The sequence below is a fragment of the Barbus barbus genome (genome assembly GCF_936440315.1).
Source record: "Barbus barbus genome assembly, chromosome: 18".
NCBI lineage: Eukaryota > Metazoa > Chordata > Actinopteri > Cypriniformes > Cyprinidae > Barbus > Barbus barbus.
The window spans coordinates 8,932,743-8,948,754 of NC_136746.1; the positions used below are offsets into that span (position 1 = coordinate 8,932,743).

Here is a 16,012-nt window from a genome sequence, read left to right on the forward strand (position 1 = left end):
GTGAGAAAATGATGACAGTATTAGCATTTTTGGGTGAACTATCCTTATCCTTAAAGTTTTATTCAGTTTGATTTGAAGGGGTTTTGCAGGGTGGCTGGGCATGTTGAAACAAGAATTAAAGGTGACACTGACCCTCCCCTGTAATTTGTAGCTTGCTCCCCCTGCAATTTACTGACCCATTTTCTCTTCCCCTTGTGATTATTCTAATAATAAGCATAATTCTCTTCTGAAACAATGGGATCACATCTGTATCATGTATCATCTTGTGATTTTGACGTAAGGAATCTGGTTTATGAATCAGTGAATCATTGTTAGCGACATTACCAGTGAAGCAAAACCAACAACTAAAGAAAATATTCAATACGTCACTGCCGCAGATCTGGAAATGATCAACTTCTCATACATCCACATGAACTTTCATATGTCCGCCTCTACAGCAAACAAAGGTATGGAAGTTACCAGAAATAAAGAACATATGTTATTTATGTGAACCTATATAGCTCATCTTCCGTTAAAGTTCATATTATACCAAAACACAAGAGAAATTCAGACAGCTGACCAATTGTATATAGAATTTGAAGTGAAATTCAATATTGGCTATTATGGAAAGATAACTTAGCATTACCTAATCGCTGTGCCCTTACAGTATTTCTGGCTTTGACAGGGCTCACCTGTTCACACTTTAGTTTCCATTAGGGAAATCTTACTCCTCTGCATATTTAATCTCCAAATAGATGACGTAACAAGATCACTGTTAAAACATTCCACTCATTTTCTTTTCAGTTCTCATTTACAAACTCTCTCAGAAGTGTTTCTCGTGACAGGATTGCTGCTGTGCCTCTTTATGAGCCTTTACGAAACTATGCGAAACACCCATGAAGCTCCAAAGCAGCATGAAATGTTCCACTACGATGCTTTTCAAAGACAAGAGTTACATAACAATACGAAATACAGAGCTTCAAATCTGGAGAGACAGATGTCTGCACAATCCAAGACCAACAAGACATTGTAAAAATCACATTGGAGGTTCCCAAGTGAACACACATTTGGCCAACTTTTCCTCATTATTGTACATCCTATCTATGCGTGGTTCCAAAAAACAAGCAGATGTGTTTGTGCACAGTCTGCAGGGAACATCTCACTTGTGACTTTTCAGAAAAGCATAGAACTGTGTGTAGAACTGTTATTATTAGCAGTAGTAGTAGCAGTAATTATAAAAAAATATTTTATTTTAATATATGTAATATATTTTAACATTTTGACATTCAAATTTAATTAATGAAAATAAAACACTTCAAAGCAATGTAGTATTATTTAAGATAATCCCAAAAAATAATTTCTAAAATTTGAAAAGTTTCACTGAAAAAATGGTCATTGAAAAGTAACATATAAATGAACGAGTATTAAGTTTATTTATTGCTGTATCAACCAAAATAATTGCTTTATATGAGTTAAATCTTGTCCAAATATTATATACAGTATTTCAATTGTATTTTGAAAAGCAAATTTTTATTATTAATTGAGAAACCCTGGATTGTTCCTTGCTTAAAAGGTCATTTTGGTTTTGTTGTTGCAGTTGTTTCGGGAACTTTGCATGTGGTTGGGAACTAAAAACAACATATTTACAGATAAAAGTCCAATTTTGTGTGATAGTTGAAAGCATAAGGTTTCATGCAATCGAGTGGCAACTATGTAATCATATTCAACAGGCATTACAAATCCAGTGAACCTGAGGCTTTCAAGCTCTTCATTTGGTTTACAATGAGACTGCATTTGGAGACCTCAGCATTGTCCAGGCCTGTTTGAGGTAATTACCCATTCTTAGCTTCATCTTCTAGCCCAGGGCGATCCCTAACCACTCGATAGTGTCTGTCTCCCCACTAATGTCCTCACCTGTTCTTTACCAAAACAACAGAGAACCAAAATGGCATCAGATGTCAGCAGCGGGGTAAAAAAAACTAACCGTATCTGTCGTCAGAGATATAATTAGGCTGTAATAAACATTACAAAAAGAAGTAAATGTGACAAGTTACTGCATTATTTTTTCACACTTCATGTAATGCTGTGTTACTTCTCCATCTTGCTTTCCCTCCCACGTCTGAAGTGAGGAGTGGCTGAGAAAGCCTTGCATTGTGACGCGAAAGCTGTAGTGTGAATTCCACCTTTTTCTATGAACTGAAATATGTGTACACTTTATTATTAAATAATGAAACATGAGCTTTTTGGTTTATGTGTATCTTAGTAAAAGGATACTGGGGTTTAAATGACCACGATTAATATATGTTTTGAGAGCTATTTGTTTTTTTTAAAGTAAATCAGTTGTCTTTCATCTCAATGTCTTTAATATAGCTGAATTTGTTTGTCTGTTAGTGAGAAAATATGATCAATTTCATTTTTGTTCTTTTGTAATTGACTCAAGACAAACTTTGCTTGACAAAATCTTGTCTAAAAGAAGTCCACTTTATACTTTTAAAAAGGGTAATGCTTAAGCTTAACTGACTGTAATATTTTCAGACACAATTGCTTGTAAACTACAATTAAAGGAAAATGTATTATAATATAACTTATATTATGCAATTCGTTAAACTTTACGGTGTTTTAAGCCACTTAAATTGGACATAAGTACATTTTTATATGTAATTTTAAGATGACTTCTATTATTATTTAAATATGGTTAAAGAGTAGTTCCGAATGTACCGATAATCATTTATGGTAAACTAAAATATACTTTAATGTCATTTCTATTGAAACTTGTATGCCATAAATATATTTGCAATTATTTAATTTAATAATTTAAAACATATTTAATTTAAATGTAATATGAAATAACACACTACAGTTAAAATAGTAATCAAATATATTTTTTTATGCACTTTAGTTTGTTAGTCAACACATCAAAATAAGTGTACTTTAGAAATGTCAAAGGATTATTATTAAACGTAATGTACTTTAAACGTTCAAATTGAAATGATTGTAAAGTGCACTTAAAATTGCACTTAAGTGTGTTAAGAAACAGCTACATGAAAGTGTCTCTCTGTAAGTATGGTTTAGTGGCCATTTATTTCATTATATTATCTGCAAAAACAAAAAACTGAAAGCACTACAAGTGCACATTTAATACAATTAAATACATATATTTTCATAAAGGTATGTTGGCTTTATGTAACTTAAAAAACTTGAAAATAAGGCAAAATAAATGTATAAAAAAGTCAGGCTGTTGTAGTAGGTGTATGGAGATTGAGATTCTTTAGGAATTTTGATTATCCACTATAAGAAAGCTAGATGAAAACTTTTAAATGACAGAACAGCCTGAAGGTTTGTGCTGAGTTTGGTGGATATAGTTTGACCTCAAACCCGAGTTTGCTCAATGACAGTATGTTGGCTTTAATGAGGTGGATTCCTCAAGGAATGTCTTCTGAGAATAACTTCTTATTCACTGGCATATGATTGCAAAACACATTTTCCAACTTCTCCCACATTTTCCAATCTCTCCCTCTTTCTCTCTCTCTCTCTCTCTCTCTCTACACACACAAATGTTTTCTCCGAAGTCTTTCCCCTCCCTCCATCTGGCGATCTGTCACCCCTCCTCCAGCTGCTGATGGTCCTGCTGTAGGCAGTCTGCTCGTTCTCCTCAGTGTGAGGACAGCACACGCTCCTTAAGACTGGATATACTCCAAGCAGCACACCTTTGTGGCACACTATTTGAGCACTTGATTCAGGAGAAGAAATATCAATCAGCACTAAGGTATGACGTGTGCTTGAACAAGCCATCAAGGAGGGTTTTCTTCCTCTTGACACTGAAAACTACTGAAGATTTGGACATTCACCATGAGTCATAAGAAGAGGAAACCAAGCATTGTGTTCAGCTGGCACAAGTCTTTCACCATCCTTGCCCCGTGGAGAAAAGGTAAGTGTTGTGACTCAATCTTCTGCGTTGGATGCATGGAGTTATATTGCTTCACCCGTTTAGCTCTATCCAACACCTGGATGTGCAGCACAGGTAGTAATTTGTCTGGCTGAGGTGTTGGAGGATATTTAGAAACCTGTAATTTGAACTCTGAGGCGTCATCTGTTTGGTTGAACATGGTCGGGTTATCTTCAAAAACAGTCATTTAACCATCATCAGATGAGCTCCACAGGTACTGTATAGTTGAGCTGATGTCATTTCAATAAAGTTAACTCGCAAAGCTGAGCTCATATAGAAAACCCACAAGCTTCAGCCACAAACTTTATTACATATACCCAGAATGTTGTTTTTAACTGTTAGTGTTGCTTTGGTGTTAACTAGAAAAACATGTGGCAGAGGGGCAGATTTGCATTTAATTAGTAAGAAATTCAAATCAAACGTCAGCTTAATGAGAGAAAATTTATGAGCCATTTGTTTTGTTTTATTGTAACACAGCAGCATAAGACAATTGTAATTATCAACAGATGGATTGTTCAATCAAGGGTTCATGTTTAAAAAAAATGTGTGTGTGTGTGTGTATATATATATATATATATCCAGATTATATATATATAATATCTTTGAAGATTACAAAAGGTAATTAATTTGATAACTAATTATACATAATCAACTCTTCAAATTAGCACATTGGTTCCTGCATAAAGCACCAGTATATATATGTATATATATATATATATATATATATATATATTTTTTTTTTTTTTTTTAGGGAACACATATTCACTATTAACTAAGAGTTTAAGCTCGTTTTGCTGCTTATTAATAGTAAGTAAGGTAGTTGTTGTTGTAGTTATGCTTAGGTATTTGATAGGGTTAAGGGATCTAGAATCTGGTCATGCATTAATATGTGCGTCATAAGAACTAATAAACAGCCAATATGCTAGTAATATGCATGCTAATAAGCAATTAGTTAATATTGAATAGTGTTCCCTAATCTAAAGTGTTGCTGTGTTGGGTTGTAACACACACACTATAAAGCATATAACAATGAACGGGATTTCTCATGTGGTTGTTTATCTTTTATACAGACTGAATTAGGTCAATAAGCGGGTGTGATTCATAATAAATGCCAGTTTAGATGATTAGTATGTGTGTTATAGTGATGGAAGACAATGGGAGGAAAGTGTCACACAGGTGTTTCAACTTTAAGCGAGAGCATCATAAGAAACAGAGGGATATCAGATGTAAATGTTTTAGTGGTGACAGCTTCATGAGCGAGGCTCTTCTCCTCTACTTGAGTTATATTATACGTGACTCATAACTGTAAACAGGCACAGCTGCAGTCAAATTCTTCATGTGTAAGATCAGCCAGTGTGTGAAATCACCGACACGCGACTCAGGTAATACGGATGTGAAACTGACCTGAAGGGACAAGATGAGAGATATCATTATTTTGAAACTGACATTCAAACTGACAAAAACAGATGATCCGTCACTGTCAGGTTTGCAGTACTTGTGCCTTTATTGTGGTCAGAAATGGAAAACTTTAAGTATATCTAAGTAATCTTACTCTCCCAAAAAAAAACTATCAGTTTCTTCAGAAGTCTACAGTTTCATGGGTATTTTTTCAAAGCAAATGAAGGGAGAAGAGTGGGGTGAGTTTGCCTGAAGGCTTGACTGATGTTACTGCTCCCGCACATTCTTGTCTTATCCTAATGGTGTTAGATAATGAAAGACCGGCCCGTTCAGTTCGCATTGATAATGTGCTTCTGGAAAGACTCGTTAGGGTCAAAACCATTGCCTTGCTGGAGCACAGAAAGAGTGCAGGGAAAATGTCTTGGCATTGTGATGAGAGAGAGACAGAGAGGTGTGAGGCATTAAAGGTCTGCTGGCTATAGATTAGGAAGAAGGGAGAAAAAAGGTGTATGGCTGTATTTCGCACCTCATCAAACCTGACATTTGGCCTTTGTCACCTCCTTCAGCAAAGAGCAATTCAGGAGGAAAAAAGAAAAAAGTCAAAGGATTTAACTTTCATTTACAGTCTCATTGGGAAGCGTTTAGGTTTGCTTGTAAAAACGTTTGCTAAAAAAAAATTAACAACTTTCATAACCTCAGTTTAGTTTAGTTTAGTTTAATTTGAAGTACTAAAATAGCAAAAACTAAAATATAGCTGCAAGCAGCGATTACCGGGGTTCAGTCACATTAGGCATTTAAGCACATAAGGAAAAATACATTACATATGTTTTAGCAAGCCTGTAGCCTAAATCAATTATTAAAAAAACAAAAAACATTTTTGGCAAATCCAGGTGATTTACCATAGAAATCTGATGTTTTTAGACGTTTATGACTGTTATAGCGCCAGCTGTGGTCCGATCTCCCTGAAACTTTGCATGCTTGTTTAGAATCACCTGTCTCACATTCTCAGCGGGTGTCGTGAAGTTTTGACTTTTCGTTTAGGCTTTATAGGCTTTTGGGTATATTTGGACAGGCTCCTTCCCAAAGGGTAAATTTCAACATGTTTTTGATAATTATTGACCTAGAGAGCCCAGAGAATTGCACTGCGGTGGTTTTTTCCAGATTGAGTGAAAAACCTAGGACTAGTTCGCAAAAGTATTTTTTTTTCACATCTTCTAAATCATTTAAAAAACGGTTTGATTGACAGCAGTGGTTCTAGAGGCAAAGTTGTTCAGAACGAGGAGGTCTATCATACGATATGAATATCACGTGCATGTGCAAAAAAACGTGCAATGTACAATCGTTTACGTGCTTAAAAAATGCGATACCGTCCCTCAATGGCCGATTTCTTTCAAATTTCTCACAGACATTTGGGGCTGTGAGTCAAACAGGCCCACCTAGTTTTGTTTTCCGAGCAGCCTCGGTTAACCTAGTCTAATAGGTGCTCAAACGTCATCGGCCATTTTGCACTTTCGATCGCTATAGCGCCCCCGTCAGGCCGATTGGGGCAAGCCTCAGTCACTTTGTAGGCGGTGCTAACTAAACTTACTAATTTACTAAACCATTAACTATATTCAAAGTAAATCCAGAAAATTTTAAATAAAAATAATAAAAAAAAAATTTAATTTAAATTATTATAACAATATATACTGTATACCAATTATACTAAAATAACACTGATGTGGTTGCTATGTTGCTATATATATCCACTATCTGAAAATACTAAGTTTAATTGTTAAAACAATTATTAGCACACACCTCTCAACACATACAACATACAGTTATCAAACAAACCATCCACAATTATGCTCAACACAATTTGAGGATGATTTTTTAATGTGCTGTTTTTTGCTGTTACTTTTATTTAGTATTAATTATCATTAAGTCAAAGTCTGCTTTATTGTCAATTCTGCCACATGTACAGCACATACATACAGAGAACTGAAATTGTGTTACTCTCAGACCCTTCGTGCATACAGATAACACTAACACTAACATTAGAACATAAAAATACAGATAAATACAGATAAGTATAAAATACAACTTTATAAATATACAAATAACCACATGTAAAAAAAGAATAGATAAAGTAGCATATGGCAGATAGACTGCAAATCAGTGAAAGAAACAAACAGTGCAGATATAATGATTGTAGTGCAAAAGAGCTTATCAGTCTGATTAAAGTGACAAAAAGCTCAGAGAGCAGTCTTTATTTAAACTGTCAGAAGAGGTAGTTGAATGAGATAGTGAGCAGGATATCTTGAATGTCATTAGTTTGTATGGGGGCATTAAAAAGAGAGAAAATTGAATCTGAGAAATGAGGGGAAATAAAGAGAAATAGTAATACTAATACAAACCATTGGCTTAAAAAAACTGGGGGAAAAAAGTGTTTCTCTGCAAAAGAATTATAGCAACATCCAGTATTATTTGTATAATATACATGTAGATGCTTGTATTATTCTTGTAAAGCCAAAACTTCAATGCAATATTAAAACAGTCCATATAAAGACTCATTATTGGTTCATATGCTCTCTGGGTCGTTCAGTCTGGCCACCCAAGAGCTACCAGGGTTCTAACATTCTCCTGGCTGTAAAAATAGAAGACTTGCCCTGGCCTGCCTCTGACCTCTCCACCCACAATCACAATGGACATGTCTGCAGACAAGAGCGTCCTTAAAAACCTATACTGATCCCACTGCATCCCCTAACTAAATCGTCAAGAAGCTGAAAATCGAAACCTGATGCATTTCCATTCAAGAAAGAGCCAAACGACTTTTTGTTGTTGTTATTGTTCACAAATGTCCAATATCCTAGTCACAACTGAATTACCACATCCAGTTTACTAAATTTTAGTACATTAGCTTTGAGGTCATCAATATTCTTGTGAATTTCTAGAAGTAGAAAAAATGAACTTACCCAAGAGCATTGATCAGTCATTCAACAAGTGGGAAAGCCACTGAATGTAACATTTTTGATAATGAACACCCTTGTTATTATGAACTGATAGCGAAAGGCTCCTGCATTTTGGCTTGGTTTTATAATGGTGGGATGTTAGATGTGAAAATGATATGAAAAGAACTGATGAACTGGTTCACTGAAACCAACCTGAAAGAACCTGCTCACTGATCATGTCAGTTAAAGAGAGTATGACTCAGTAAAGCCAAACTCACAAACACAGCAGTGTTGAAATGTGGTAAACATGAGTGGGTGAGGCCAGATGGAGTAAACATGTTCTTGTCTAAGCTTGTGAATTATTTACATTTTATCCCTGTGAATGTTTCTATCGATGGCCCATAATGATTCTCACATTCTTCATCTCAAATGAATAACGGCAACATTTGGTTATTGAAGCAAACTTTCTTCTCCCTTGCAGGACAGATAATTGACAAAATATGTTTAGAGAAGTTAAGTCTCCCAGAAATTCTTCAAATTAAATATTTATTAGACTTGCCTTGAAAACATCACCAATCCCACCTGGGACATATCAGTGTTTTTACCCACCAAATGTACGTGCAGCTGTAAAATACACTGGAGCAGATGATTCCAGGATTCTTGAATGTGAACGGAGTATTTTATCAGCTCAAAAATGTGAGGCACTTGCCAGTTGTACACATTCTGTGAAAAACATTCTCTGCTGGCCTGGAAGAAAAACACTATACTGCAGGTGGGACGTGACTAACAGTGCTGCTTGAAAATGACAAAAAAATAAAAATAAAATATGCACAAAGCCAAACCCACTTCTGTTATATAAGAAAAATAAATCATGCTTTTGGTCAAAATTATTACATGCAGTGTCAAAGTTAAGTGACAAAAAGATTAAATCGCGGCATTAAAAAGTCAAAACTATGAGATACTGTGTCAAAGATAAAAGACAAAATTTTGACATGAAAGTCAAAATGATGACCCTAAGATAAAGTCAAATATGACATACTAAGTAATAATTATGAGATAAAAAGTCAGTTAGACATACTGCAATAATTATGAGATAAAAAGATAAAATTTTGAAATAAAAAGTCAAAGTCAAAATGATATGAGTCAAAATTATGACTATTATAAAAAAATATTAAGTCATTAATTATGAGGTAAAGTCAATTATGATATACTGTCATAATTAGAGATAAAAAGTCCAAATTATGACATACTAAGTAGAAATTATGATATATTGTCACAATTATGAGATAAAAAAAAATTATGGTCTTAAAATTCAAAATTACAATATGTGAATAATTAAGTATGAGATAGTTGAAACTGACTAAACTATTTATATGAATTCATAGTTCACAAAATTGACAAAAGGCAAAATTATGAGATAAAATGTCTTAATTATGACCTAAAATTATAGCCCAATTATGACACCTAAAAATATCCTTTTTAATGCCATTATGACCTTATCTCATAATTTAGTTATGAGACTGTAATAATTTTGTAATGTCAAGTCAAGTCAAGTCACCTTTATTTATATAACGCTTTTAACAATACAGATTGTGTCAAAGCACTTAACAGAGTGTCAGTAATGTATAATAATAAGATTAAACACTCAATTTTCAGTTAAAAAAACATTTTCAGAATTTTTTTTCTTCAATTTTCAGTATGTATTAATTTGGACTTTTTATGTCACCATTCTGATTTACCAAGGCAGAATTGGGCTTCCACAGAAGACTGATAGTTTGTAGATGTGTAGATATTCTTGTATTGTTGTACCTGTCTTTTACGTCTGAAATAATCCCCAGTTGAAATTTGCAAACTCCAGAGTGATAAAGACCAGAAATATGTGGGGTTTGATTCCCGCCAACACTATCATTGACCTGTTTTTATTTTGAATGCATTATACTCTGCAGCATGAAGGACCTTAGCATGACTTACATTCCTGGCTGCCAGGGGCTATCGAGGGCTTTTTGATCTCTCTTTACAAGCGGCCACGTCTGAGCGATGTTAATTGAAAGCCCAGGGGGATTTCGATGCTGACTACTTGCTCCTACTGAGTGGCATCAAAAATGTCCCACCATCAGCAGTTCTGAAGTCTCAGCTGGAGAGCACTGCTGTATAAAAGACTGACCCGACGGGTCGGTCTAATTGACCTGTAGAAGTAAATTAGCTGAATTATGATCAGAGGCCTCATGTAGAGGACTCCAATTACTGTATGCTTGGATTTCATGTTGGGACCGTTTGTATGTAATCATTGGAAAATATCTAAGATGATGTATTTATTAGTGCTGCATGGCCATTATATATATATGTATTTATAGGTGAGGACATTTTGTCAGTCTATTATGCTTAATATTAATATTGCATCATGCCAGATATGTTACAGAAATGGAATATATTTCTTTAGATATTTTTCTTATGTATTTTTGCTTTCATCATGGACAAACACATTGTTAAACATGTTGTTTCTGGAAACGTGTTGAATTGCACCTGGTTAGCATGAAAGAATTAGATTAACATCAACATTACTGCTTGATGCCTTATGAGGAAAACTTTTTTCATTTAGATTAGATAAAAGTAAACAATGAAGTCTATTTGAAATAGATCTTAAAAGGGTCTATACTGGAGTCCAGGTGTTGTTGAATGAACTGCAAAAACACATGCACTGTTTTGAATGGGGGGGGGGGGGACGGGACCCTGGAGCAGCACCAGATCTCACATAATTGAAATGCTATCAGTGTTTTCACAGTCACTATCCAATCTGGAAAAAAAAATCATCACACATTAATTTCTAACAAAACACATGGGTATGTTTATTATTATTAAAAGTGACATACAAAAGCAACATTTAGACCTATGAGAGAGCTGGGAATGGCTAGAGTCGTTATTATTGTTATCTTTTTCAAGACTTCATGAAATGATATCTTAGTGTATAATTTCTAATTTCACGTTGTATCACTGTGATGAGTCTGTGAAGACTATTTAGAAATCTTTCAATTTCCTCACAATATGCAAATCAGTGAAGCATTTCCTCTAAACATATTCAGATTTTTTTTTCCTGTGAATCATCTACTTAACCATTTATTTCCATTCCACTGCAAGCTTTTTGTCACACCTCTTCCTGACAATCATGTTCACCATTGTTTAGCACTGTTAATCATAAACAAAAAGAGAAGTGTGCAGGATTTCATTTTTTTGACCTGATTGTATTCAGAAATGCTCAACCAATATTAGTTGAATTTGAAAGTACAAGCACAAAGTCATACTATGGTAAGTGAGATTAAGATATGAAGTGAATGACGCCTGAAATATATCAGATTTCCAGTAATATGAAAGAGCAGAGCCTCATAATAGCATTAAGATATTGCACAGATCAAAGTTCAGAGCAAGACAGGACTATATGACTACTGATGGTAAAGAATGCTTTATAGTGAGATAAGCACTCTTGTTTTGGCACAGGGAAGTATGTCTGCATGCAAATGCTTTTAAATAATGTGAATAATGAGAGCTGAAGTATGCCACAGAAATTCAGCTTCTCTACTGCAGTCGGTGATTTTTTTTTTGTTGTGATTTTAAATTATTTCACCCATCCCAGTTTAATGTTTAGACACAATTATAAGTCCAGAAGTTGATTGATTTCCCAGAGAAGAGCATTGTTACTCGTGGTAATATCAAAATATTAAACCACTTCGAAAATAACAATTGTTTTTGCAACAAAATGCACAGTTCAAATGAATACATTTTTGAATAAATTTATGATTTTAATATTGTGAAAGTATAAAATGACTCAGACCTCTCTCTTTGTTTGTTTTGCAGGTAAAGGTGATATTGTTTTAGATAATGATGTTGTACTGACAAAAATGAAGCTCCTCAACAACATCCCTGAGAAACTGCTTAATGTTGAGGATTCCATTTCAACCATCTCCATTTCAATGTCTGAGCAGGATAACACAGAACCTCTCCAAGCTGATGAGGAGATTTCTGTCCACAGCGCTGCTCCTGAGACCACTGTCCCTGAATCAAAAATAGACTATCTATCTTCAATTTTTGCAGATTCTGAACTTCCAAGATTGTATAAATTTGAATCTGATGACTCTGGGGTAGAAATGACTAGTGGAGCAACTTCTCCATCCACCCCAACTGGTTCAGAGCAAAGCTTTGTGGTCCACAGTAGGGAGTCTTCATGTGACTCTGGCAACCTGAACTCTCCTGTACCTGCTGATAATCCTCTTGAAGACAGTTCAGTCTTCTTAGACACTGAACAAACATCTTGTAAGTTTGCTAAACAAGACACTCTTACCATCCTGGGAGACAGAACAGAGGAAGAGAATGTTGATGATGATTTAACAGACATTACAGCAGATATAGAGAGGTCCGAGGACAGAACCCTGAGGAATACCATGGAGAACTGTAAAGATGCCATTGAAATCATGGCAGCACAGGAGGAAATAATAGACACTGTAATGGCTGAGGACACAGTGTCAAGGAGCCAGTGTTCTATAGAAGCTTATGATAGCAAGACAGGACCTGAATTTCATCAACGGCCTTTGAGGAAAAGTACAACCAGCGACAGTCTGGATGAGTACATGGAAGAGTGCTGCAGGCTAAGTGAGGTAGACAACAATTTACATGTCTTTTATTGATATTTACATGACATCATAGTGTTACATCTGCTTTTATATAAACAACAATGGTCAGTCTTATTGCGAGCATTTAAATGTTATATAAACAAGAACATTATGCTGTATTTTCCTCACTTCCATACATAACACAGCATTTACTGGAATGGGAGCATTATTTAAAAAAAAACAAATCTTAATGAAAGTCTATCAAAAACAAGGCATGCACTATAAAAAAATTAATAATTTTCTAAATCAGTGCTTTACATATTTGGTATATTAAAATATATGATTTCAGGAAATCGAAATAGTTTTATTTGCCTTTTTTTCTTGTTTTAAGCATAACTTTATCCAAGTTTATTATGGTTTATGCTTAAAATAAGAAAAAAAAATCAATTGATATGCAGAAATGTATATAAAATAGAAGTAAACATTTTACAGAATGTTTAGCTATTTTTTACTGGAAAGCGAGGCGAAAATGTTGATCAATAATTTTGTTATTGCAGTATGATCAAGAGACCAGCAGTGTAAATGATGCCTTTGAAATTCAGAATATCAGAGTGAAATACTCTTCCTGTCAATCAAGTTCACAATAATTGTTTACCACTGCTAAACATAACATAATCCAAAGAAAAAAAAACAAAAACAAAAGAAGAAGCTCATTAAAGATTGAGGAATTTGCAGGATATTGTTTTTCATTTATCCTAATTGCACTGAGAGATGCCTTAGTGAAGAGTGTCAGACTGAAACACTCATTGTCAACATGGTAAAATGAATAGCTTCTGTTTACAATTTAGAAGCACACACACATCCTTTCTCATTAGCCATAATGATGGTCTTTCTGCAACTTAACGTCATCAGCTCGTCACTGAATGTGCATACTGTGACTAAAAAGGAAAACAGGATAAAAGTCTTCCTGTGAGCAGAGCTTCCGTAGATTTTTTTTTTCCCTAAAGAAACTGCTTCTTTCAGCATTTTGTCCCTGAAATGAAAATACATAGCTAACGGCACACCTCAGCTTTCTGCCACGCAGCGTACTGTTTTAATATTCATATGAATATATTTGACGACTATCAATATTTTTAACCTGTCTAGTATGATCATATCCAATGTGTTCTTAAACACAAAGCAAGCTGAAAATGTGTGGTGTAAGATACGTAGACATTATTTTTCTTATTGCATGGTGTAAAACTAGAGTAAATAATAAAAGAGTTGATCTCTTCTAATTGGAATAAACAACTATTTATTTTATATATAGAACAGCATTCCATTTAACAAAAGGCTTTGGTTGGTCTACATAGCCTGAATCATCTGGTTTTTCTTCAGTGGTTACACAAAATTGTTTAAAGGAGTAGTTCACTCAGAAATGAAAATATGCTGAAAATCGACTGATCCTCAGGGCATCCAAAATGTAGATGAGTTTGTTTCTTCATCAGAACAGATTTTAGCTCACCAATGGATCCTCTGCAGTGAATAGGTGCCATCAGAATGAGTCCAAACAGCTGATAAAAACACCACAATAAGCCACACGTATCCAGTTCATTAATTCATGTCTCATGAAGTGGAAAACTGCATGTTTGCAAGAAACAAATCTATCATAACATATTTTGGCAATACTTTAGAAAACTGTTCCATCATTAATGAATAACTACACAGCAACAAATGAGTAAAGCAATATTAACACTCTAATACTAGTAACTAACAAGAAACTCTGATTAATGAATTAATAAGTAGTGCTTAGTTGTTCACTATTAGCTAATTATTAACTACTATTTTTTCATACCTCGCTTAGAACTACTAAGAACTACTGTATACCCTCCATAATTAATATGAATAATTCATAATATATCATTAATTCTAAAGTAAAGGTCATGGTAACAAATATTACCAAAGTCTTCATAAGGAATTACTAATTATTTGGATCAGTATTCTAAAATGAATAACATGATAACTCTCTAGAAAGCGATTGGGGTTTTTGTAAGGTTCTGGATAATAATTACTTTTGCTAGATTTGATAACACTTGAGTCATTACTAGTGGGTTACCATGATCTTCACTTTAGAATACTGATCTAAATAATTAGTAATTCCTTTAGAATGATGTAGTAACACTTGAATCATTACCATCTAAAACTTACGTCAGCCAATAGGAAGTTATTATGCTTTTCACTTTAGAATACTGATCCAGGTAATTAGTAGTTTATAAGCATTAATTATTTGTAATACTTGAGTAATTACTAGTGGATTAACATGATCTTCACTTTAGAATTAATTATACATTATGCATAATTCACATGAATTATAAACCTGTATAGAAGTTCTCTGGGATACATGACATATAAATAGTAGTTACTGATTAGCTAATAGTGAACTACCACTTTCAACTGAGCAATATTACTTACTAAATCATTAATCCGAGTTTCTTGTTAGTTAATAGAATGTTAATAGTGCATTAGCCATTTGTTCCCATAATTGTTTATTAATGATGGAATAGTATTCTAAAGTGTTGCCCATATTTTAACAAACAGAACTGTTTAATTTGGCTTGACAAATACAGTTCATGCTTTGAAGGTCAATCTTTTACAGACTGTGGCAACCACGTGGTGTATCTAATGATGCAATTGCTGATAACCACTGCAGCCACAAAAGGTCAATGAGTGAGATTGTGTGTTGGAGTACAGTACTGAGAGCTGAGAGGATGTAGTACGGGGTGCGCTACAGATCTCTCCCCTTTTAACGTGGCCGCCACATCACACAGCACCTGTTCATCTGCGTTGAGAGAGCATGCAGATGGCAGCGGCGATTACAGCTGGAACAGCCAATGCCTCTCATCTGGACTGTGTCCCTCAGTCCGCCATACTCGTCCAAGCCTCCCTGGATGCATCAAACAGGTGTCAAATAGCTCAAATTACTCACATATTTACCCAAATAATGCCTCTTTGATAGCTCCTAGGTCTTTTGGTGGCCAGTGACTGGACTTTTTTCTGACGAATGGTGGGCTTTATGGGAGCTGCGATGACAGGTTGCCGGGGCGGTAAACTCGGCCCTCATCATCACCTGTCACCAAAGCTAATAAGCTAATTCCCTTGCCTGTTAAATGGAGCTCTGT

At 34.7% G+C, this 16,012-nt stretch overlaps 1 protein-coding gene across 1 annotated transcript in view; it reads left to right on the forward strand.

Annotated features, from left to right (window-relative positions):
* The first annotated feature begins 3,594 nt into the window (after nucleotides 1–3,594).
* Nucleotides 3,595–16,012, forward strand: part of LOC306884479 (uncharacterized protein) — a 28,784-nt gene continuing 16,366 nt past the window's right edge. Inside the window, exons 1-2 of the mRNA XM_079440372.1 lie at nucleotides 3,595–3,907; nucleotides 12,103–12,899. Of these exons, the coding sequence (XP_079296498.1) occupies nucleotides 3,829–3,907; nucleotides 12,103–12,899 (876 nt within the window). The 5' untranslated portion in view covers nucleotides 3,595–3,828. The remainder of the gene's footprint in view (nucleotides 3,908–12,102; nucleotides 12,900–16,012) is intronic.